This window comes from Lytechinus pictus, chromosome 3 (genome assembly GCF_037042905.1).
Source record: "Lytechinus pictus isolate F3 Inbred chromosome 3, Lp3.0, whole genome shotgun sequence".
Lineage (NCBI taxonomy): Eukaryota > Metazoa > Echinodermata > Echinoidea > Temnopleuroida > Toxopneustidae > Lytechinus > Lytechinus pictus.
The window spans coordinates 66,782,260-66,808,564 of record NC_087247.1 but is presented as its reverse complement, the minus strand read 5'-3'; the positions used below and the strand labels follow the sequence as shown (position 1 = coordinate 66,808,564).

At 37.7% G+C, this 26,305-nt stretch overlaps 1 protein-coding gene across 4 annotated transcripts in view; it reads right to left on the bottom strand.

Annotated features, from left to right (window-relative positions):
- LOC129256796 (uncharacterized) overlaps nucleotides 1-14,041 on the bottom strand; it is a 41,357-nt gene extending 27,316 nt beyond the window's left edge. For 2 of the 4 annotated variants that reach the window (XM_054894961.2, XM_064097614.1), the window contains exons 1-3: nucleotides 9,930-14,041; nucleotides 9,252-9,404; nucleotides 3,971-4,078 (exon numbers count right to left, since the gene is read on the bottom strand). In XM_054894961.2, the coding sequence (XP_054750936.2) occupies nucleotides 3,971-4,078; nucleotides 9,252-9,404; nucleotides 9,930-10,662 (994 nt within the window). In that variant the 5' untranslated portion in view covers nucleotides 10,663-14,041. The remainder of the gene's footprint in view (nucleotides 1-3,970; nucleotides 4,079-9,251; nucleotides 9,405-9,929) is intronic. The other 2 variants (XM_054894962.2, XM_054894963.2) reach the window with 1 other exon arrangement.
- Between the last annotated feature and the right edge of the window lie 12,264 nt (nucleotides 14,042-26,305).

Here is a 26,305-nt window from a genome sequence, read left to right as displayed (position 1 = left end):
AAATTTGGAAATAAACTTAAAAACATTATGTGAACTTGGAACCATGTTATGCTTAATGCTAAGCAACTGTTCTTTGCAAACCATTAAGATGCATGCACTCATCTATATGTTAAAATTGTAATAGTAACAAGAGTGTTGCTAAGGCAAGCACATAATACGCCCGCCTATCATGTGGAAAATGGAGTTATTGGTCAAGCAAGAAAAGTGGAAGGTGGCGACTTCACATTTGACCTTTTGGCCTCAAAATCAATAGGCTTCCTAGGATCCATACTAGTATCATACACACCAAATTAAAGTTATCACGTTTACAAAAACGTCAGAAGGGTAAGATGAAAACATGTCAGTGTGACCTTGACCTTTGACTTTTTGACCTCAAAATCAAAAGGTTCTTGGGATCCATGCTGATATCATACACACCAAATTATATGAGCCTACTGTAGGTTAAGTTAAACTGAAGTTATCGCGTTTACAAAGACTGCAGAAGGGTAAGATGAAAACATGACACTTTGACCATGACCTTTTGACCTCAAAATTAATAGGCTTCCTGGGATCTATGCTAGTATCATACACACCAAATTATATGAGCCTAAGATAAGTTAAACTGAAGTTATCGCGTTTTACAAGGACTGCAGAAGGGTAAGATGAAAATATGTCAGTGCCCTTAACCTTTGACCTTTCCACCTCAAAGTCAATAGGCTTCCTGGAATCCATGCTAGTATCATACACACCAAATTATATGAGCCTAGGTTAAGTCAAACTGAAGTTATCGCGTTTACAAGGAAAAGTTAACAAATGGACAGACGGACACTGAGCATGATACCATAATACATGTATGTTCATCCAGTCTAGGACGGGCGTATAAAAAATCAAGTAAACTGTAAGGAACTTCAGTATGAAAAACAATTTACAAACATAGTTCAAAATAGAGGACATAATAAACCCCACAGCCCCACCCCCCAAAAAATCATGTGAAAATTAAACAGCATTACATCAAATGCAGTTCTGAACACTAGGAAACAAAAGGTTCCTGTGCACTGAATTTGATGCAAATCATAACAAAATGAAATTAAACACACGTATCCATGAAAAACAAACACCACATTAAACTTGAAAGAAAAAAAATAAAGAGGGCTCTTTATTTGCAGAAGTTTGGAGATTCATAAAAAGTACAAAATTCATACACCAGTTAATTCATGTATACATACATCTGAACTGTAATAAAATTCCTCAGTTCGCTGTTTGAAACTTTCGAAACTTTGTAGCTCTGTACCAAGATCAGTGTCTTTGAACAGATGAACAGACTCAGTTGTATTGAAACAAACATTTGGTTTCTCAGATAAACAGTTCCAAAATTGCTCAAAAACATGATTTCATGTACAAATCTCAATTTCATGTACTCAAATCTCAATTTCATGTCCAAATCTAATAATCATTTTCTAACTAAAATTCATAAAGGTATCAATATTTAAATTTTTCTTATCAAGACAATATTTGTTCATGATTGGAATAATGTCCAAAAATATTTCACAAAAATAATCAAATACAAAAAATACATTATTCATAAACCAATACAATACATAAAAATTCATTTTAACATATTTTAAAAAATCAAAATAGAGTTTAGAAGACAACTAAATTTAATCACATTCGGGGCGGGAGGCTTTTCTCGAAGGGTAACGTTAACGTACATGCCGAACAGCAATGCAACACTTCGAGAAAAGTCTATCTCTTGTGGGGTTATGAGCTTGAGACCTGCTGCGGGACTTATGGTACTGGTATACTTTTCCAAGGAAACCAAAACCCTCTGGGGTGGAATCATTTTCAATCATAATGGAAAAGAGAAAGCATATATTTTTTAAATATGGTCATTTTCTATTAAGAAAAACTACTTGTATAGTGTACATTAAAAAATTGGCAATATTGCCCGGGGGGGGGGGGGGGGAGGGGGGCAGTCAAATATATTGCTGTACACGCACATGACCAAGTAATTTCCAAACACCCCCTTAACAAGTTTTTCTCTGTGTGCAAAATTACCTCCTAAACAAGATTTTCGTGGGCTTTATTTACACATTTTGGCCCCTAAACAAGTTTTTCGCCAAAATATGGCCTCGGGGGAAAAGCTCGGGGAATGAGGTTTTTAACTGATCTTGTCATCCTGAATAAATATATTTGAATAAATAAATAAAAATAAACATGTTTGGGGCTAGTCTTTTTAAAAAAAAAAGCTTTGAGAAAAAATTACCTAAATACGTTTGACCATTGACCAGTCTTTTAAACCACCCTTTCCTTGAAAATCTGTGTTTTGGATACCCTTAAAGGAGAATGAAACTCTTGGAGCAAGTTAGCTTTTGTGAAAGCAGAAAAATCAAAGAATAAGATCAACAAAACTTTGAGTAAAATAGGACTAGCAATAAAAGAGTTATGAGCATTTGAATGTCGAGATCACTAATGCTATGGAGATCCTCCCATTGGCAATGCGACCAAGATCTGTGATGTCACACACGTACAACTCTCCCATTTGGACACTGAAAATATACCCCAAAACATCTCTTTTTGCTTATTCTAATCATATGACAAACGATTCATCAATGGTATAATGTTGTGAAACCTCTGTACTTGTCATCTCATAAAGAGAACACCTCACCTTGTGATAGACTCTATAAAAGTGAGAATATAGGTGAAATAAGTACTAGAGTAATGAGGGAGTTGTACGTGTGTGATATCACAGATCTTGGTCGCATTGCCGATGGGAGGATCTACATGGCACTAGTGATCTCAATATTTAAATGCTCATAACTTTCTTATCATTCATTCAATCTTCCTCAAACTTTCAACAATATGTTTCTTTGATTTTTCTCTTTGATATGGATTCAGCTGGTTTCAAGGGTTTCATTCTCCTTTAAAGAGTCCATTTAAATGCATTTTTTTGGTCACACGTGTGTACAGCAATATATTTGACTGCCCCCCCCCCCCCCCCCGGAATATTTCCCTCAAAATTGCCTTTCTTTTTGACAACTTTCCATGTTGTGTGCTATAATTTTCAAAAAAAAATTCTACTTTTAACTCAATGTGTTGTGTGAATTTGATTTTCTTAAGTAAATCATGCACAGTATCTATTCTTACATGGAGACATGCAGGCTGCGCCTTATGAGATCATGTTGGAAATCTGAAAATTTCAGTGGATTAGGCATCACAGAGTTGTCTAAAATGCAATTCATTATGAAGAAACATTGCAAATTTTAGGATAAATGTAGAAAATGAATTGAGATCATCCAACATCAACTTTTCAAACTAATTTTGATATAAGTTTCTTTTTTCAAATTCAAAATGAAAATATTCTTATCTATCCACTTTTTCCACAAGAAGAGATTTACCCAAAAGGCTTTGATTTAATACCTTTATGCCAAGAAAATGAATGGCTTCCCTTTACCAAGATGTAAATGAAAGAGAAAGGTGTATAAAAAAAACATACGGTTGTGAGAACAAAATATGATAAAATGAATAGAAATAACCCCAAAAATATTTCACAAGGTAAATGATGAAGTACTCCATACGAAAGTAAGTTCAATAGAAATACAGAGGGTATCATTTGTTATATATTTGTTAGGGAATTGTATCAGCTGTACCAGGTAGATATACCAAATGTTAAAATCATATCCTTCAGGAAAATAAAATTATGTTAGTGTTCATGAGGATGAGGCCATATTAAACTTGTACATGTACATCCCTTTAAGAAATATCTTATTTTGAAAAAATGTACATGCATGTCTTGATATTTTAATTAAGTACTAATGTATACATACATTCATTGTAGAAAAGTAAAAAAAAATAATGAGTAAAAAACCCATTCAAACACCAAATTGAAACCTTTAATAGTGAGTAATTTAAACCAAACCTCAAAACAAAAAATAATAACTAAAAACCGTGTGAATTCAACTTCAAAACACCATACAAATCTACAAATGTCTACCATAACATGAGGTGTAATACTCCACAGCTGTAGTAGCATGCCTACGACCCTTCTTCATATAACGTCTTGTTGCTTTCTCATCTGATTTCTGTTTCACTGATTTTATATCTTCAAGTTGTAAAAAGGGGAGGAATAATCACAAAAAGAGAAAATCATTCTAAATTAACGTTTTTTTTCTACACAATGCCCTATGTTTCATTGTGTACATACTCTATTGAATTGGTTGTCCATTCTCTGCAAAGACAAGGCATAAGTGATGTTGTGTCTCGCCCACTTGTGAAAAATGACCAGTAATATCGCGATTTACAAGGGCATCCATAAGAATCGTATCAAAACTTCATTGTGAAATAACTGGGATGGAATAACATTTGTCGTAAGGGTCTTCCATGTAAACTTCAACGTTGACCTGAAAATGACCTTTGACCTTAGCATGTGACCTCCGACTGCAGCATAACATGCAGGTCCCCTAAGTGCATCTACCATCTAAGTTTGGCTGAAAAGTAACTTATGGTTGCAGTTATGTGTCATAAGAGAGTCTTGCATGTACACTTTAACGTTGACCTGAAAATGACCATTGACCTTAACATATGACCTCCGACTACAGCATAACATGCAGGTCCCCTAAGTGTATCTACCAAATAAGTTTGGTTGAAAAGTGACTTTCGGTTGCAGAGTTATGTGTCATGTTTGTGACGGATGGACGACATTTGGATCCCTAAGTCTCGCCTTCACCTCTGGAGGGCGAGACAAATCTAGAATTGTTAAAGGTCAAGTCCACCCCAGAAAAATGTTGATTTGAATAAATAGAGAAAAATCAAACAAGTATAACGCTGAAAATTTCATCAAAATCGGATGTAAAATAAGAAAGTTATGGAATTTTAAAGTTTTGCTTATTTTTCACAAAACTGTGATATGCACAATTAGGTGAGTCAGTCGATGATGTCCATCACTCACTATTTCTTTTGTTTTTTATTGTTTGAATTATACAATTTTTAATTTTTTACAGATTTGAAAATAAGGACCAACTTGACTGAACCATATAGTATAAAACAATGCTATCTACACATGTTCAGGGAGGAATTAATCATTGTTTCACTTGACAATGAGGAGAAAATTAGAATATTTCATCTTAATAAACTACAAAAGAAATAGTGAGTGGATGACGTCATCAGTCTCCCCATTTGCATACCAACCAGGATGTGAATAGAACTGTTTTGTGAAATTAAGCGAAAATTTAAAATGTCATAACTTTCTTATTTTACATCCGATTTTGACGAAATTTTCAGTGTTATGCTTTTTGGATTTTTCTCTTTTTATTCAAATCAACCTTTTTTGGGGGGTGGACTTGTCCTTTAATGAAGGCTTATTACCTCTGGGTCCCTTGTTCTATCATGATGGCCTTACATGTGAAGAAAATATGCAGTAACCATGGTAAGGCAGTCTGACCGACTGACAGCATGCCCATTTATATACCGGTAGGCATACACATGACATCAGTGATTTCATGAACTGGCCTAAACCTAATTTTCGATCAAATTTCATAAAATTATTTTTTTGGCTAGATACCGAAAGCATGTCTTTAACCAAAGTCTTCAACTCTATTGACTTACCAAATTTCAGTTGAAAGTTCTTACTGTTTTAAGGATAAAAGATTGAAATTTTTTTCAAAATTGATAACCCCCTCCCTCTGATTTTACAAATCATGCTAAACCATTGTTTCTACACTATAGCAGGGTAAACAAGAGTGTCGCTAAGGCGAACACATAATTCGCCCGCCTGTAACGCGGAAAATGGAGTTATTGGTCAAGCAAGAAAAGTGGAAGGTGGCGATTTCACCTTTGACCTTCTGACCTCAAAATCAATAGAATTGCTGGAATCTATGCTAGTATCATACACACCAAATTATATGTGTCTAGGTTAAGTTCAACTAAAGTTATTGCATGAAGAGAACTTCAGAAGGGTAAGATGAAAATATGCCACTTTGATCTTGACCTTTGACCTTTTGACCTCAAAATCAATAGATTTCCTGAGATCCATGCTTGTATCATACACACCAAATTATATGAGCCTAGGTTAAGTTAAACTGAAGTTATCGCATTTAAAAGGACTGCAGAAGGGTAAGATGAAAATATGTCACTGTGACCTTTGACCTCTTGACCTAAAAATCAATAGGCTTCCTGGGATTTATGCTGCTATCATACACACTAAATTATATCAGCCTAGGTTAAGTTAAGCTAAAGTTATCGCGTTTACAAGGACTTCAGAAGGGTAAGATAAAAACATGTCTGTGTGACCTTGACCTTTGACCTTCTGACCTCAAAATCAATAGGTTTCCTGGGATCCATGCTAGTATCATACACACCAAATTATATGAGCCTAGATTAAGTTAAACTGAAGTAATCCTGTTTACAAAGACTGCAGAAGTGTAAGATGAAAATATGTCAGTGTGACCTTTGACCTTTTGACCTAAAAATCGATAGACTTCCTGGGATCCATGCTAGTATCATACACACCAAATCATATGAGCCTACATGTAGGTTAAGTTAAACTGAAGTTATCGCATTTAAAAGGACTGCAGAAGGGTGAGATGAAAATATGTCACTGTGACCTTTGACCTCTTGACCTAAAAATCGATAGGCTTCCTGGGATTCATGCTGCTATCATACACACCAAATTATATCAGCCTAGATTAAGTTACACTAAAGTTATCGCGTTTACAAGGACTTCAGAAGGGTAAGATAAAAACATGTCTGTGTGACCTTGACCTTTTGACCTCAAAATCAATAGGCTTCCTGGGATCTATGCTAGTATCATACACACCAAATTATATGAGCCTAGCTTAAGTTAAACTGAAGTAATCGTGTTTACAAAGACTGCAGAAGTGTAAGATGAAAACATGTCAGTGTGACCTTTGACCTTTTGACCTATAAATCGATAGACTTCCTGGGATCCATGCTAGTATCATACACACCAAATTATATGAGCCTAGATTAAGTTAAACTGAAGTAATCCTGTTTACAAAGACTGCAGAAGTGTAAGATGAAAATATGTCAGTGTGACCTTTGACCTTTTGACCTAAAAATCGATAGACTTCCTGGGATCCATGCTAGTATCATACACACCAAATCATATGAGCCTAGGTTAAGTTAAACTGAAGTTATCGCATTTAAAAGGACTGCAGAAGGGTAAGATGAAAATATGTCACTGTGACCTTTGACCTCTTGACATAAAAATCGATAGGCTTCCTGGGATTCATGCTGCTATTATACACACCAAATTATATCAGCCTAGATTAAGTTACACTAAAGTTATCGCGTTTACAAGGACTTCAGAAGGGTAAGATAAAAACATGTCTGTGTGATCTTGACCTTTGACCTTTTGACCTCAAAATCAATAGGCTTCCTGGGATCCATGCTAGTATCATACACACCAAATTATATGAGCCTAGCTTAAGTTATACTGAAGTAATCGTGTTTACAAAGACTGCAGAAGTGTAAGATGAAAACATGTCAGTGTGACCTTTGACCTTTGACCTATAAATCGATAGACTTCCTGGGATCCATGCTAGTATCATACACACCAAATCATATGAGCCTACATGTAGGTTAAGTTAAACTGAAGTTATCGCATTTAAAAGGACTGCAGAAGGGTAAGATGAAAATATGTCACTGTGACCTTTGACCTCTTGACCTAAAAATCAAAAGGCTTCCTGGGATTCATGCTGCTATCATATACACTAAATTATATCAGCCTAGGTTAAGATACACTAAAGTTATCGCGTTTACAAGGACTTCAGAAGGGTAAGATAAAAACATGTCTGTGTGACCTTGACCTTTGACCTTTTGACCTCAAAATCAATAGGCTTCCTGGGATCTATGCTAGTATCATACACACCAAATTATATGAGCCTAGATTAAGTTAAACTGAAGTAATCGTGTTTACAAAGACTGCAGAAGTGTAAGATGAAAATAAGTCACTGTGACCTTGACCTTTTGACCTCAAAATCAATAGGCTTCCTGGGATCCATGCTAGTATTATACACACTAAATTATATGAGCCTAGGTTAAGTCAAACTGAAGTTATCGCATTTACAAGGAAAAGTTAATGGACGGACAGACAGACGGACGGACGGGCGTGTAATAAAAAGCGGACGAAGATAATACCCTTATGCATCGAGTGATTTTAGGAACTGGCATTTTGTACCATGGTTTATGGTACAACTATGCGCATGATTACAAAGTTACTTAAAGCTTCTTAAATGACTACACGGTCTGCGCTACATTTTACTTATTGAAAATATAAATTTGAAGTGCATTATGAATTACAGAATTTATACTTGAATCTGATATAATTGCTCATGCTCATGTAAGTTTTTTTTCCTGTTTAAAATTAATTAAACTACTGGAGTGAAAGGTGGAATGTTGCAAACTTATTTTCTTGTTGAATTCTTGTAAAGGTCATAGCTTACTTCTGGTAGATTACACCCTGATTTACAGGAGAAGTTTCATTTTACCAGCAACGTTTAAGTTTCAACAGTACATTGCAAAGCAGAATAACTCTATGAAGTTTTGAATTGCACATACAACATACTGGAAACAAGTCACAAGATCCTGGCTACCCAATGTTGACAAAGTCAGTGAAACAACTGGCTATACATCATATAAAGTTTAATAGTATTTAAATCAAAAAAATTAAATGTAAGATTACCCAAGCTTCATGGGCATGTTAGACTATAAAACAGATTACATTAGCTTTACTATTATTGTTTTAGATAACTTTTGTATAGAATTCTCTATGAATTTCGAAAATTTGATGACACTTACTTATGTACATGTGACTAATGGTTATTCAGACTCATTATCATCTTCCCATGATATCTATCAGAGGCCAAAATCTCTTCATGACATTATTCTACCTAACATCCATTTTGATAATTTTCAAAGTTTAATAGGAAAAAAAACTACATGTACATGTATTTATCTTGTTTGTAATATAATGTACAGGTAAAAATCATGCTCAATTATCTGAGAAAGTAGTGAATGTATTTTAAGAAATTCATGACATGAATATTTGGGACCTGCTCACATGTGGCATCACAAAATTGAAATGTTATAAAATCCATAAGTCTGTTATTCACTACTGATAGATTTTCATCCAATCAGCCATTCTCTTGTTTTACTAATTTTAATAACACTAACCATGTCAAACTGCCCTTTACATACATGTACATGTGTACAACATGTGTCACTGTCTCTAAGAAATAATACAATAATGTACATACCATCTTGGCTTTCCCCAATCAGGTCTGCAGTATGAGCTCGCTTGCTTAGACCTGGACTTTTGTTGAGAGCAGAATGTTTTCCATCTCTTCCAGTTTTACTTAAATAACGTCCTGCTGGAGCTGATTTTGCAGTCCCTGGAGGAATATCTTTCCCTGGAAAACAGGAGACATATCAAACATGAAGCAAAATACATGTAGTTAATTCAAGTACACAAAACAAATTATGGTAACAGGCGTTAAATTTGAAATTAGGTGAGCACAGTCACTTTACAAGGGTACTTTGTGTCTATAAATACAGCAAGGTGGGAAAAATTGAAAATAACACCAAAATATTGAAGGAAATACACTGTAAGAGGGGGTTTGAGAAAATTAAAAGGATGACCAAGACCATGGCCTTAACAAATAAAAGTGTAAATCCTTCAGCAATATACATGGCAGTGCGTTCTGGAAAACTTGCTGGTCAAAATGAAAAGGAGGTTTGAAGCTTACTTGGTGAATAGGCCTCAAACAGATTGTTGGGATGACAAGTAGGATAAAATAAAAAATGAAAAGAAAAAAACATTCATCACCACTTTGAAACTACACATATTTCCTCAGAACAATATTTTCTCAAATGCAGGTAAAATCAGTAGATGAAATGTTATTCAATATATAAGCACCAATCTGAATAATATTTACCTAATTTCGATTTAGGAACATGAAATCCATCTGCAGGTGATTGAGATGGGTCCTCTCCAGATGTCTTTTTCTTCTTCTTTTTCTTCTTATCTTTGCCATCTGTATCTTCAATTATGGGACTATCATCTAAGTCTTTGTCTTCTTCAAGTCCATCTTCCACTCCTTCTTTTTCTCCATCATCAGGAAGATTTTCAATACATTGCCATTCTTTCCTTTCAAATTGTGCTTCTGCTGTTAGTTCTTCATAGGAACAGCTCAGCGCATTCACTAATTCCCGAGGAAGATCTAGATGTTGGTCCACAAAGAGATAGAGAATGGACGTAAGCTTGACTAAGAGTGTTGGAGCTGCTTGAACAGATTCATGGTAGAGCTGTCTCTGAGTTTGTTCTCCATCAAGTGTTAAATTATCAAAGCTATTTCTGAATATTTGCCGATAAAGTTCAGTGTTTTGAAGAGCAAAGAAACTATTTCCTGCCTCCTCAGAGTATTTAAGTAAAGATGTTTGGTCAGAAGAAAAGTGTCCCTCATAAGATTCTGCTTCTTGCTTCTTCTTTTGACGTTCCTGGCTGCTAAGGAAAGCAGCTAAACGAGGATTGAGGTTGGCAAAGCGTAAACTACGAGGGAGCTCCTGAGGTTGCTTGCGTCTCCTCTTAGGCCTTTGAATAACTTTCTTCTGATCATAAAAGTAGGGGGATGGGACATGATGTACTGGCCCAAACATTGTGCCTATCATCTACTTTCCTTCATTATACCCGTCCTATTGAATAAAGGTAGAAACAAAGAACTGTAAGAGTACAGTAATAACTTAAGTTAAATTGTAAACCATACCTGATACACCTGTACTTCATATCAAACAAGATAATCAAAGCCAGATCTGTGGTAAAAGTATAATTAAAAGACAAATAAAAGTTTCTCGATAAAATTTCTAAAACCTTGATCAATTGTAAAAATATCCATTGCCTAAAATTTGTTTCATTGAGAGTGCACACAAGTGTGTTTTTCTAGGAAAAACGTTTCCCATGAAATAGTCTATTTTCCTTACGCATAGTCCATTTTCCCTAGGGAAAATGTGAAATATTTGTTTTCAGTGAATTGTTATTATTTTGTTATTTAAAGTAATTTGTACAAGTCATGAATTGATGGTCCAATGTCTATGGACTCAACCCAAGGGTTGCGGTAGTGTAGCATGCATGGACCATCACCTGTGGAAGTGCACACCCTGCGCGGTAAGCTCCCACTGCACTGTCGAACTGTCATGGCCAAGTGTCAGTACTCAGTAGAGGTGCACAGTCAATATGGGAGACTCTCTTTCATATTGGAGACTAGACCGATAAATAGGTCTATTTCTGTCAGGGATATGCTCTGCTGAGACTTTGTCTGGCTTTGCAGCATCCCTTCAGTCAATAGACCAATAACGGCGAGGCTCGTAGTGGTGGAGCTCTACCGACGCCTTAACTACAATGTCTGTGGAGAAAAGGGTGCAATTTTGCACCCTCCTAGATTACTCCTAAATTTTGCTTTTTGACGGGGGAAAAGGAAGAAATGATAAAGATAAATTTATATCGAATACAATCAGCTTATACCACCTTTCACAAAAATATGCTGGAAAATAGCGAATTTTTATGACAAAGAGATCAGGATCAGCCAAGTTCTTCTACGATCGCGGAGAGCTACCAAAATTCGAATTTTTTTCCGGAAAGGTGGTTAGGCTGGTTGTATTTAATATAAATATTTATAATTTCTTCCTTTTTTTCCTCGTCAAAAAGCTCAGACCCTCGCGCATGCAATGTTTTGAAATCTGCAGCGAATTATTTATATGTGTGAGGAACTCGATGTTGGCTCTAAATCACCAATTTTGAGGCTAACTGGAGGATGGATATATATGGAGTGAAATTAGGATGAAAAGTAAGAAATTAAGCTTCTTATTCTTTTTAAGCTAATTTTGGTGTAGGATTTTACAATAAATATGTATTTTTTCCCACCTTTGCCACTCGAAGTATCAGAGCGAGTTCATGGGCTTGATGTTCAGGTAGGTGTAGCAGTAGTGAAGTGGAGTGGAGCCTGCACGAACATCACTTGAGGTAACTTAGACCAAAAGCTTCTGTCTCTGTTAAATTGGTTGTTCCGCTGAACTCCGTTGGCTCCACTTACCAAATACAGAGACCAAAGTTCTAACTCGATCTGTACAGGGACTCAATGGCCATATGTTTATGTAAGTTTGGATAAACCAAGGAAGTGGGAGTTGCGCGACAGCAAAGGTAAATCACTGTTTTTGTCCTTTTAAGTTGATTTTTCCTGTTTTGGTGCATTTCAGGCCAAAACGGAATAGATCTAATAATCTTTATTTTGGTCCAGTTCTTTTTATATATTTGTATGAAATAAAGACAAAAATCGATGAGCCCCGTCGGGGGGATTTTACATTGCTAATGTTAATCCCCTAATGGTGGCTGCATGATCGTGAGCCATCTGTGTAGGAGGAGAAATTTAAAAAAAATTTTAAATGTGAAAAAACTCCTTGAAACAGACGGCTGCCAGCTGTCTAACTTAAAGACTTTTTTATTAGAGGTAACTAGATCTAGGCCTAGCGGGTCATGCGTGCTGCGACGCCTCTTCAGGGTTCCGCTTACAAAGAGTTGTGATTGATCCAATCAATCGCAACTATGGACGGCCAGCAACGTCAACATATACAGAAGTCCATCTGTCAGCAATCACAACCAGCTACGCGATCTCATGCTTGAAGTCTCTAATAAGAACTCAGCTGACCTTTTGATTGCAGGTGATTTCAATTATCCTCACATAGACTGGGAATCCTACACTGGAAGAAGCAACACAGATATAGAGTTCATAGACACCATAGCTGACTGCTTCCTACACCAGCATGTCCATTTCCCAACAAGACATAGGGTAGGACAAAATGACAGCACTCTGGATTTGGTGTTCACTAATAATGACCATTTGATTGATGATACTGAATCACTGCCTCCTCTTGGATTGAGTGACCATCTTGGGCTTGTTTTGACCATCACCCTCTCAGCTCCAGAAAAAGAAGCACTGTTTCCAAAACTTCAGTTCAGTCTTGGACAATACAATGACATATGTGAGGAGCTTGATAAAGTTGAGTGGGAAGAATCAATGAAGGACATGGATACTGAACAGTCATGGTCATTCTTTCATACAATCTTGACAGGTCATTATGAACACATACCGTGTTCGTCATCACGACGACGTAAGAAAAAGCACAGATGGATGAACAATCAAGCACTCAGACTGCATGGACAAAAGCATTGTGCATGGCAACAAGCCCAAATCACTAAACACCTAACTGACATTGCTAGAGCTAGGAAACTAGCAAAGGCTCTTTAATGCCTCACGAGAGAACTGCAAAGTAACTTCGAAAAAGGACCTTGCGAAGAATGTGAAGACGGATCCAAAAGCATTCTGGAGATATGCATCTGATAATCTATAGACCAGAAAGGGGCTTCCTGATCTCAAAAAGACAGATGGTACCTTCACTTCAACAGATGAAGAGAAAGCTGAAATCTTGAATGCTTTCTTTGAGACAACATTTACTGAAGAGGACACTTCTTCCATCCCACAGCTTGAACCCAGACAGTCAGCTGGATGCTTATCTGCTCTTGACATAACCCCAGAGGATGTACATCGCAAACTTGATCTGCTTTCCAAATTCAAGAGTGCTGGACCGGATGGTATCCATCCTTGCATTTTACGGGAAACGGCACCTTCAGTGTGTACACCATTGGCCATCATCTACACTAAGTCGTTCAGAGAAGGCAAACTTCCTTCAGCATGGAAAGCAAGTCACGTTGTTCCAGTTCATAAGAAGGGAAACAAGTCTGAAGCTACTAATTATCGACCAATAAGTTTGACTTCAGTACCATGTAAGATCATGGAGTCGCTGATCAGAGACAAGATCATCGAACATCGGATGGAAAATGAACTTATCAGCGATACCCAACATGGATTTGTCCCAGGAAGATCAACTGTTACACAGCTGCTCCAGACATTAGAGGACTGGACGTCCTTACTGGATAAAGGTGAAAAGGTTGGTGTTGTCTACCTAGATTTTAGAAAGGCCTTTGACAGTGTACCCCATCAACGACTTGTGGCAAAACTAGATGCATACAACATCCAGGGGAGCTTCAAAACTTGGATTGCTGATTTTCTCAGTGGCCGAACCCAGAGGGTAGTAGTAAATAATGCCAGATCTCAGTGGTGCACAGTAAAGAGTGTGGTGCCCCAGGGTAGCGTGCTCGGCCCGACATTGTTTGTGTTGTACATCAATGATCTTCCTGATGTTATGGAATCCACGGAAAGGGTCTATACAGATGACACTAAGGCCTTTTCTTCTGTCTCCACTCCTAATCAATGTGAACTTTTCCAAGCAAGTTTGCACTCACTGATGGACTGGTCCTCAAAGTGGCAACTTCAGTTCAACACTGACAAGTGCAGTGTTTTACATCTTGGATCAGGTGACCAAAGAGAGCACTACAACATCGGGAGTACAGCACTGAATGCAGTTACAGAAGAAAAGGATTTAGGATCATCATTGACGACGATCTAAAATTCCACAAGCAAGTGTCAAATGCTGTCAATAAGGCAAACAGGGTACTGATCAGCATCAGACGTAATTTCCAGTGTCTTGATTCGACCACTATCCCCAAACTATTTAAAGGGTTAGTGCGGCCACTCCTGGAATATGGTAATGTCATCTGGTCACCACAGTACATTGCTGATGCTAAGGCTGTCGAGAGAGTTCAGAAGAGAGCAACAAAAGTAATCTCCAGGATCAAACATCTTCCATACAAGGAAAGGCTTAAACACCTAAACTTACCATCCTTGGAGAACAGAATAAAGAGAGGTGACATGATTCAAGTGTATAAGATCACATATGAAATCGACAGGCTTAACCCAGACCACTTTTTTCAACTAGCTGACAGTACTACAAGAGGTCATAGGTTCAAACTTGTAAAGCCAAGATGCAGAACAAATGTGAGAAAGCAAGCTTTTAGTCACCGAATAGTCAATGATTGGAACTCTCTCCCAGCTGAGGTAGTTGAAGCTCCCACAGTAGACACCTTCAAAATCAGGCTAGACCGACACTGGAAAGATAAGCATTATGATTCCCACTACTCTTAGTTTGATATGAGAAGTCAATTTTCACCAACTTGCCCCACTGCCTCCTTAAACTTATTGAAGCATGAAGGAAACTGACAAGAAGATAGACCTAGAAGCTCGACTGCTGATTCAGCATTCTTCCAGTATTTGCGGTAAGGTAAGGTTAGGTATGTATTATTCATGTTTGTTCAAAATATTTTCAAACTATAATGTAGGCCTATATATATATTCAAGCACTCATTGTTTTCTTGAAAATTCACTGGGCCTAGAGTCTAGAGCTATCTTAGACCAAAAGCTTTGGTCTCTGTTAAGGTTGGCTGTTCCGCTGAACTCCGTTGGCTCCACTCACCAAATACAGAGACCGAAGTTCTAGCTTGATCTGTACAGGGACTCAATGGCCATATGTTTATGTAATAAGTTCGGATAAAACAGGGAGTGAAGTTGCGCGACAGCAAAAGTCACTGTTTTCTTTTAAGTTTATTTTTCCCTGTTTTGGTGCATTTCAGGCCAAAAAAGAATAAAAAATCTTTATTTTGGTACAGTTCTTTTTATATTTTTTTATAAAATAAAGACAAAAATCGATGAGCCCAAACGGGGGATTTTGCATTGTTATCCCCCTAATGGTGGCTGCACGATAGCGATATCTATACTTAACTGTTAGTGTTAGATCTAGTCTTTGTTTACAAAGGACATTGTGCAAATTTTCCGGTAGAAGAAAATTATGACACTGATGGATTTCCATAGAGTTACAGTCGATTGGATCAAAATTCGCTTACCTCGGCCTGGAAAGTGACTTCGCATGTCTCTTCTACGGAAATACAAGGAAACCCGTTGGTGGTGCTAATAAATTTCACAGCCTTGATTCAGCTCCTCTGTAATTTTATTACTGTGTCTAAATTCTTTGAATGCGCAATTCTTATAATTACTTGACTAATTATGGGCACCAATAAATGAAATACCTTCAAAAACATAATTCAAGATTATTATTGGCGATAACACTTTTTGGAAAATAATTTAAAACGATGACTAATAAAAAAAAATTTGAAAAAATCTATGTACCTGGAACGAAACCAGCAGTACAAGCTTGAATGAACGTAAAAAATATGGTCTACCAAAGTCTATACAATGAAAAGATTGGACACTTCACGGACTTCGCGTAGTTAATGCCTTCCGTCGATTTGCGTGTAAAATAGTTTAGGTGCCTAGTCTTTTCCTTTTTTGTGTCTTTGATATGAATATAAATCGCGCACCCTCTTTAGGCCAAAAATTTATTTTGTTGCTGACCGAACGGCATCTCCGTGAAATCTTCACTGAGTGAAGAAAAAATACATTGTTTTTAAAGCAAACTTCAAAGAGAAGTCACCAAAGGATTTAAATGGTTCGGTAAGTGTCATACTCATCGCACAATGGGTGATTTCAAGTTCGGTGTTGGTGTTGAGAGCGTAAAAAGGCCGCTGAACCGAGCTCCAACACTGAGCTGGGTTCAGAGGAATGATACCAATTGCGTTATCGATAGCACATGACGTCACGCCTCTGCGCTGCGCTGCTAAATCATCTCGACTTCACGCGAGAAGTCTCGACGACGAAAATGAAATCGGAGAGAAATGCATTAAATTCTCATCATACAGAATACCAATGTTTTAATTAATTCAAGAATTCGAAAGAGTGAACATTATTCTTCATCAAAACATATATGGTTGGGGGTCCTAAAGCTGCGCGGGTCCTTAAGCTACGCACCACTCATCGCGCATGCAGTTATGGCAAATGCGCACTCTGTGTGTGGAACTGTGACTGCAGAGTGACGATCGATTCCTATTCAATTTTTTCTACAAAGGCTGCAGTAAATCTCTAAATGCAGAGAAAACCAACAACTGTTTGGAATTTTGGAGTTATATTCGCTTTACTTTCATTTTATCTTATAATCATTTGAATATATTTTAGAAATTGAGGCACAGGAAATACTATTTTTTCCATGATAAATCGAGTGCGTAGCTTTAGGACCCCTTCTACATCGGGCGGCGAAATCAAGAGGTGTTCGGAAAGCACGGCGGGATTTTCGTATTAGTGAGTTTTGAGATATTTTCTTCTTGGTTAACGATCTTTAGAATGTTTGCCACAAATTAGTGAAAGATAATTTGTTGAAATATTAAAATTGGGATAGTTTTTATTGCTTGAAAACAAAGTGCGTAGCTTTAGGTCCCCCCCATCATACAGCTCAAATGATTTGTACTCATCTTAACTGTAAAAGCTAATTTTACGGGGATGTTTCATCATGTTCGCCGCCTGTTCATGAGCTTGAGATTGCCAACAGCAACACCAACACCGAACTTGAAATCATGATTTTCCCAATCCCTGGGGGTTGGTGAATGGGGAAACTGCAGGAAATACGTCATATTTTCCGAGGTCAATCCCAACACCAGCCTGATTTCAAGTACAGTGTTGTGGCTGGTGTTGTCACAACACCAACACCAGATTTCAACACCATAGTCCATACTTGAAATCACCCAATGGCAATGTGAAATCCTAACTTGAGTTTTATTATATTTTATTTGGGCAAAAGCCCATGATATAATTGCATGTGTTGCGTGCATATGTGATGTTCCTTCGCACGTGAGATGAATTGAACCCATGGGTGGTTGTAATAATATGAATCCTTGCCTTGCTTGGCGGCTGTACCGTACGCCATGGTCATGGTCAGGACTAGACAGGAATAACCGTCGTTTCTGGGGATTTATTCAACAATTTCTGACATTTTACTATAATCCCCACATGTATTGGTGAGTGAGCCAACGCAGTTCAGCGGAACAACCAAAATACAGAGACTGAAGCTTTTGGTCTAACGTTAGGTCAGGACTAGCCTGGAGGCGTCTGGGGAGTAAAAGTAATATACTCTACGTATGGTCACTCCCCGAACGCCTGGCGCTTGTACATATAGGCTCCCACGCACCAAAGAAAAAGGCAACTATAAAAATGCGCCAAACTGCTAGTTATGTTTAGAATCTGAGGTTTTCACTTCTGTACAAATTGATAATTATGGTTACAAAATGACATGAAGTAATAAAAGTAGAAGAGAGTTTACTTACACTTGTTGACATCGCCATCTTTGATCCTTTGTTAATGCAACCTAGTTACGTGACGCGTATAGAGGGCGGCAAAATCATGAGTGGTGCTAGATTAAAAAGTGCTAAAATGTCCCGCTTCAACCACTGAACTAGAAATACGTGGAATACGTGTCCCTATTCCCTTTGTCACAGTGTGCTCGTGAAAAGGTCGAGTTTTTATGATTTCATGTCTGTATGTTTACTCCCCTTTAATACAAAAATGTGACTAAATCAACATTTTCAGTTATGAAAGTATTCAATAACATATATAGTTCATGATGTAACAAAGCAAACTAAAACTTTAAACAGCACAAGGAACACTTTCTTTGCGTTCCTTTTTCCCATCTGCCTACACGCAGCATTTGTCGACCAGCCAGTATTGACCTAGCAAAATGGCGGCGCGCTCAGTCGAGCGTGAAGCCCGATGCTCTTCGTTGCCGCACGGCTTTGTGTACGTTGGGAATAGGGACACGTATTCCACGTATTTCTAGTTCAGTGGTTGAAGCGGGTCATTTTAGCACTTTTTAATCTAGCACCGCTCATGATTTTGCCGCCCTCTATACGCGTCACGTAACTAGGTTGCATTAACAAAGGATCAAAGATGGCGATGTCAACAAGTGTAAGTAAACTCTCTTCTACTTTTATTACTTCATGTCATTTTGTAACCATAACTATCCATTTTTTGCCAAACGTTGCCAACCAATATTTTTACCCATGTATGGTTGGGGGTCCTAAAGCTGCGCGGGTCCTAAAGCTACGCACCACTCATCGCGCATACAGTTTTTATGGCAAATGCGCACTCTGTGTGTGGAACTGTGACTGCAGAGTGACGAACGATTCCTATTCAATTTTTTCTACAGACTCACAGAGGCTGCAGTAAATCTCTAAATGCAGAGAAAACCAACAACTGTTTGGAATTTTGGAGTTATATTCCGCCTTTATTCGCTTAAATTTCATTTTATCCTATAATATTAATAATATGAATATATTTTAGAAATTGAGGCACAGGAAATACTATTTTTTGCATGATAAATCGAGTGCGTAGCTTTAGGACCCCTTCTACATCGGGTGGCGAATGAAGAAGCGTTCGGAAAACACGGCGGGATTTTCGTATTACTATTACTGGTATTAGTGAGTTTTGCGATATTTTCCTCTTGGTTAATGATCTTTAGAATTTTTGCCACAAATTAGTGAAAGATATTTGTTGAAATATTAAAATTGGGATAGTTTTTATTGTTTGAAAACAAAGTGTGTAGCTTAGTTTAGGTTAGACCAAAAGCTTCGGTCTCTGTTATGTTGGTTGTTCCGCTGAACTACGTTGGCTCCACTCACCAAATACATAGACCGAAGTTAAACCGTCGTCTGTACAGGGGCTCAATGGCCACCGCTAATTTCTTGTTTTTCTCCTCGATACCGCGATATTTTCCACCAAAAGTTCATACATATGCACCTATAGCTGAAAATGTATAAGTAACGACAGTTTCTTACCCTAAATTCCCCCTTTAAAACTAGCAATCTGGGGATTAACTCTGAAAGTTGACACTTGCGACTCGGACTAGTGGGCAGCCATCTTGGTAATGAATAATTCATGAAAAAGTGGCCGACGAAAGTCAGACTCCGCCCCATGACCTTTACATCACACATTACAGAAGGGGAAAAGAAAAGAGCAGTTAAAGAAACAAAAGAAAAAAGGGGAAATAAAAAATGAAAAGAAAAGTAAAACAAAAGAGAGAGAAAACGAAAGAGAAAACGAAAGAGAAAGAGATAAAGGAAAATGGAAAAAACCGTCTAGAATTTTAGTATTCATAAACCCGACGTAAAAGAGATGATCTGATTGGCCAATGGTTTTGATACGCAGTTGACCCGGAAGTTCTTCCAACGGCATATGTTTGTGTGTTATATCAACTTCGGATGAACGAGTGAACTAGGAGCTAAACGACAGCCGAGGTAAGTCGCTGTTTTTTTTCCTTTTAACTTTATTTTTCCCTCGTTTTTGGCAATTAATGCCAAGAGGGAATATTAATTCGCATATTTGTCCATTTACTTTCATATAGGGCCTATATTTATGAAATAACGACAAAAATCGATGAGCCCCGTCGGGGGGAATTTGCATTGTACCTCCCCTAATGGTGCCTTGGTGGCGACACGCTAGCGAGCCGTCTGTGTATGAGGAGAAATTAACAAAATAAATTTTTTTTGAAAAACTCCTCGAAACAGACGGCTGCCAGCTGTCTAAGTTTAGGTCCCCCCATCATGCAGAAGTGTTAAAGTTGAATTAAGAAGGGGGTGAGTTTCCATAAATATAGGTTCTACACACAATATATAGTATATATAAGTTGTTCAAACAGATAGCAAGTCACAAAAATCCTCTGCCTTCTCGATATTTTGCTTTGAAAGTCTATGAAATTAGCCACCTGTCAGAGCCCGAGAGACGAGTGTACAGAAAAGCCACTCGGAGTGTGACGTCACCGGGGGGAATTTAGTATAAGAGGTGCCTGAATGTCATACAGAAATGCTATGCAGAGAGAGAAAGATATTTTACAATTTTTTTTCAAAGCAACTCAAATCAAACAAATAGGACTGATATGTACAAATCTTTACTTTCCCTGTATAAAAAACAGTATGAATAACCATCATGAACTCTTCAATCATGATGTAAGATAGCAAACAGTGAGTTATTGAATGATATTTTCACTATTTCTCATTTATTTTATCACGATGTTCAATCAAGTGAATAGCTGGAAAGTAATTCCGGCGGCTAGCTCAGCTCTCGCTCAGCGCGCGCTGAACGCATAATACTAGACTAGTACACACAACACCCAGGCATTGAGTGTACTGTTATGGTCTGGTATGTCGACTTAGTTCATGGCCGTGCAGCGATCCCCTGGCGTTTTTTCTTCTTTTCTTTTGTCTTTGACTCCACTTTTATATCCTCTGGATCATTTCCACTCATAGCTCATTCCACAGAACAATCTTGAACCCAACGTATTATTCTTCCTCGGCCTTCTGAGTTGTTTTCTATATTTAATTACGCTAGGGGTCACCGTCACACATACAAACGCAATTCGCAAGTAAGTTGAAGACAGAGAGATATTATAGTAATTAGTATACATATCTATGGTTGAAGACAACAAGAAAGGTATGCGGTACGGTAGCTCGACAGCTAGCTGCGCCGGAGCGGGCGGCCGGTCGGCACAAAGCAATTCCGCAACCAACTGTGTTTTTTTGCAAGGGCCGCGTCACACGCGGATAAATATGTCATAATAACACGTCTGCTACGTTATCGACTGGTGAGAAGATCTCGATCAAATTTCATATTATTCACCTTGAAATTATTCCTTTAGGGTCTATGGCAGGGGTTCTCAAACTACGGCCCGCGGGCCGGATCCGGCCCGCAGAGCTTCTCTATCCGGCCCGCGAGACTCTGCTGGGTTTTTTTTAATCACTAAAGTCACAATATGAAACAAAGCTCAATATGATTACATTGTGTATCCATGTAGACCTAACCGTAATAAAAGTAATGGCAGTCAAATTAATTTGACATTTAAACAAAGTTTAGTGGAGTCTTTTCTGTCTGTTCGATCTACTTATTAGATGACCAGCGCTGTTCTCACCATGTTTGGATCTACATACAGGTGTGAAAGTGCATTTTCCACAATGAACATTTTAAAGAACTAACTCATACCGAAGTACCTTGACAGGGGCCGCGGAACGGTTTTCAAAGTGGGGGGGGGGGGGGGGGGCGCTGGCCATGCAAAAAATCACAGTCGTATGGTCATTTTTACGTTTATATAAATGGTTTTGGAAAAAAGTGGGGGGCTGAAGCCCCCCCCCCCCCCCGCTTCCGCGGCCCCTGCTTGACCAGTGAACATTTGCACCAGTGCCTTCGTCTGGTAATTACACCTTTTGTGCCAAGGTTCAAGCAACTTGTTGCTGACAGACTGTCACTTTTCCCATATTGAAAGTGATTAAAAGACTGACATCCTTGTTAGAGTCTACAACAGACATACTCTATTATTCATTCTACTTTGACTGCAAAAATATTGATACTTCAAGACATAATCTGTCTCCCCAATACCAGTTATGTATACTAGGTAAAATCTAGATTCCTTCTAACAAAGTGCTGCAATTTTGTTATCATTAATATTGACTCTCGCTGTATTTTGAAACCTTTTTTAATTTTGCCTGCGTTCTGTATGAAACTGTTATAAATTTGTTGGAATAAAAGCTCCCAAAATAAGGGCCAGATTATAGAGCATCTAGGACCCCGACTACAAGGGTCTTTGCGCTTCGCGCACATTTTTGTCTAAGTATCCACTTCACCCTGGCCCTTTCAGGTTTACTTGGAGTCTCATCTGGCCCTTCAAAGAAAAAGTTTGAGAACCCCTGGTCTATGGTATCATTCTGAGGGAATTTACATATTTGGAATAATAGTACGGCCACAAATATTTTAATCATTTCCTCTTTGCAAGTTCTATGGCTCGCAGATACAACTTCAACTGCAGTTATTCCATATGAAGGCGTGTACGTACATAGTACCGAATACCCCCCGGTGACGTCACAGTCAAAGAACACCCGTCTCGGTAGGCATTGCATGAGCGAACTCAGGGAAAATGGGTAGGGATAAATCGTTCAAATTCACTATTTTGAAAAAAGAAAATGGGGGGTCGAATCACCTCTTATAGTCTGGTAGGGAGGTAGGGTTCCCATGCACCCGAATGATATATTTTTTTAACCTACATTTTTGTAATCCGTAAGATGTGTAGTGAATGATTTTTGATGTTCCCAAAACGAAATATTGTCCCATGGGGTTCAAATTCAAGATGGCGTCCAAAATGGCCGCCATATTCATGGGATTTGGTTTTTCGTACATAGATTCCGACACAAACATTCATTTCCCACAAAATTAGTGTCATATGAAAGATAAATAAATTTTCTACAAGTTGATACTATTCATGGGTGATGAAAAGCTAATTCGGCTGAGATTTTAATAAGAAAAGTGCAATTTTGAGAATTTTTTCCAAAAAATTGAAAATTTGCGAAATACATGATTTACCATAAATCTAAAGAAAATAAAGGAATCGCCTCAAAAATTTCTAGAAAACTTTCCTAATATACAATTATTAAGTGGACGAAATTCCAAATCCATATCGTTTATAGTCACAAACGTATAATGTCTCAAACTTGAAAATTCAATTTTCAGAAATTTAGCTTTTTTACTGCATATCGGAGACTTGGATACACTAATGTATATTGTCACATTTTCAACCCAGAAAATGGAGAAAGGCCTTAATAAAATGCGAAATTATGTATTATTTTGTTGGTAGAATTTACTACAATCCCTTTATTCTTCGATTTAAAGTTGGTTGATATAGTTTTTGAAAGAGTTAAGACTTTTGGCCAAAATTTTGTATGCTTTTGGTAAAAAAATGGATATGCACTGTTATTGATCAGATTTATCATGAATGTTAGTAATAAATTCACAATCTCAACATTCGATATGAAAGAGGATGTATCAACGAGAATATTGGCAGCCTTCATGCCACCATAAGTATCTTCATTTGCTTCAGATAAAAGGAAAATATGCTGAATGTATTAAGCCATTTTGCGCTAAAGTGATGCCAAAAAGCAACCTCAGTGTGGCAGTCACACCCATGAAAACGATTGCAAAGTGATGAATGGTATGCCATTCAAATAATACAATAGCTTAGATCAGCCTCTCGCATCGATTGTGTTGGTATGACTAACACACCGTAATGTACAGTATGTAATGTGCATGGTGATAGAAATGTGAATCAGAAGGATGTAAAGGCAAAAAAGGTGTTTCTGTTACATTATAAAGAAATTTATTTAATGAAGTCTCTTGGAAACAGTTATAAGATACACTTGCACTGCAGGTAATTGAGATGAAGTTCTTACACATCAATACACAACTCAAAGGAATATGTCGAAAGCTACCCCCACTTTATCTGTATTTTGAATCTAAGGCCTGTATTTCTAAATCAGGTTTATCTTCGAACACAAAATTAGTTTCATATGAAGATGAATGAATTTTCTACTAGTTGATATTATTCATAGGTGATGAAAAGGTAATTCGGCTGAGATATTAATAAGAAAATTGCATTTTGAAATTGTTTCCCCAAAAATGAAAATTTGCAAAATACTTGATTTACCATATACATGTATCTAAGGAAAATAAAGGAGTTGTCTTGAAACTTTCTAGAAAACTTTCCTATATAATAATATACAGTTATTAAGAAATTGAGTTGTTTTTTACTGCATTTTACAGACTTAAATGTACTATATTGTCATTATCTCTACCAACCTTTTCAACATATTGATAAGTTTTTCTAACCTACACCTTTTCAATCCTGGAGTCGTATACTGAATGACTTTATTTTGATCTTCTGAAAACTTGAATATTGTCCCTTGGCCGCCACCTTGACGACCATCTTGGATTCTGACAAAAACTCTTTACAGAACTTTTCAATTCGACGTCATAGGAAAACAAATTACAAATGTTTTGAGGGTATTCTGATTATGAGAAATTAATTGAGTGGGTTATCTTTATTTTTTACGATTTGAATCAAACAATTCTGATACATTAAAGTGCCAAAAATGACAAAAACCTCTGTTGACCAATGTAAAGAAGGGGTAGGTCTTTTTGGAACATCGAGATGTGATGTGTATGGTTGTGATATTAATCTATTTATTATTTTCAAAAGTAGAAAATGTGGTGACGAGTCAGTACCACGGAAAAGGCCTCCTGTAAATTGCATTTTACAACTTGCAACAATTAACTTATATCATGTCAAAATGTAAGCCTTATGGTTCTTAGGGAGGACTTTGCCAGACAGGCAGTCAATCTTAGAAGTCATTGGCAGGCTCATGTGCTAGATTCGGGCGATCTTTTTGAGCTAAAACTTTGTGCCAATGTGATCTTGAAAGATATATTCCTGATCCAGAAGTTGTAAACTTTGGACTGGAAAAGCAATTTTGCTTGCTGCAAAATTCAAGAGATTTTTATTCTCTTTGAGAAAAAACCACAGAATTTTCTTGTTTGCCATCCGGGCAACCATGATGGCAGTTTTGGTTGCCAATGTCACCCGGGCACCGCTAATTTCGAGCCCTGCTTTGGAGTGGGGATGGTAATTCCCTCACGTGTGATCTGTTCCTTCTCAAGATTCCTCCGCTCGGCTTTGATACTTCGTAAGACCTGGGTTCCTCAGAGACTTTGGATGCTTTAACTGGTATCCAAGTGTGTTATCTTGGATGTATAACTCTCACTGGCTGTCCTACATGCAGAGGTGGTAGATTAGAACTTGCATGTCGATAATGCACTTCCTTCACCTTGTCTTGCCTAGTTGCCTATTCAAGAGAAAATCAGTGGTAGTAGAATCTCTCGAGAAATAGTGACTTGATAATGTGGTTCTGATGGGTCTACCAAATAACATTTCTGCTAGTGATCTCAAGTTTCTTTCGACTGGTGTTGCTCTCAGGTTCATCATTGCTAGTTGACTGTCTTGGCCAGTCTGAGAACATTTTTTTCAAATGATTCTTGACTGTACGAACCATCCTCTGAGCTAATCCGTTTGATCCTGGATAGTGTGGAGAAGAAGTAATGTGCTTGATATTCCACTTCTTTTCTTCTGCTGCCTTGCTTGATGTTTCTGGCAAGTTTCACTCTGCTTTATCAACTGGTCGATGTCCTCATTGATGTTTGACAAGAACTCTGTCTCACGAGCAAGTCGTCTGGTACTTTCGATTCCCATGTGTCCTAGGTGAAGCTGTCCAATGATATCATTCCTCAGTGACTTCGGTGCGATGACTTGACTTCCCGTGAAGAGTACTCCATGCGATAATCCGATGTTATCTCTATACGACCAATACTGCCTAAGGGATTTCAATAACTCTTGGATTGTTTCAGGCCAACTCAGGCCAAATCTGCTATAATGATCTGGGAATTGGATCATTAGCCGTTTCTCTCTGAAGTTCTGACCTCTTGTGTTTTCCGAAGAGTAATAAGTCGATCGCATATGCGAATCTTTTTCCTCAGAGCAGATGGATTTAACTCTGACACCTAACGGTACATCGCATGCTTCCTTAGGATTAGGAAGTCGACTCAACGGATCGGAAAGA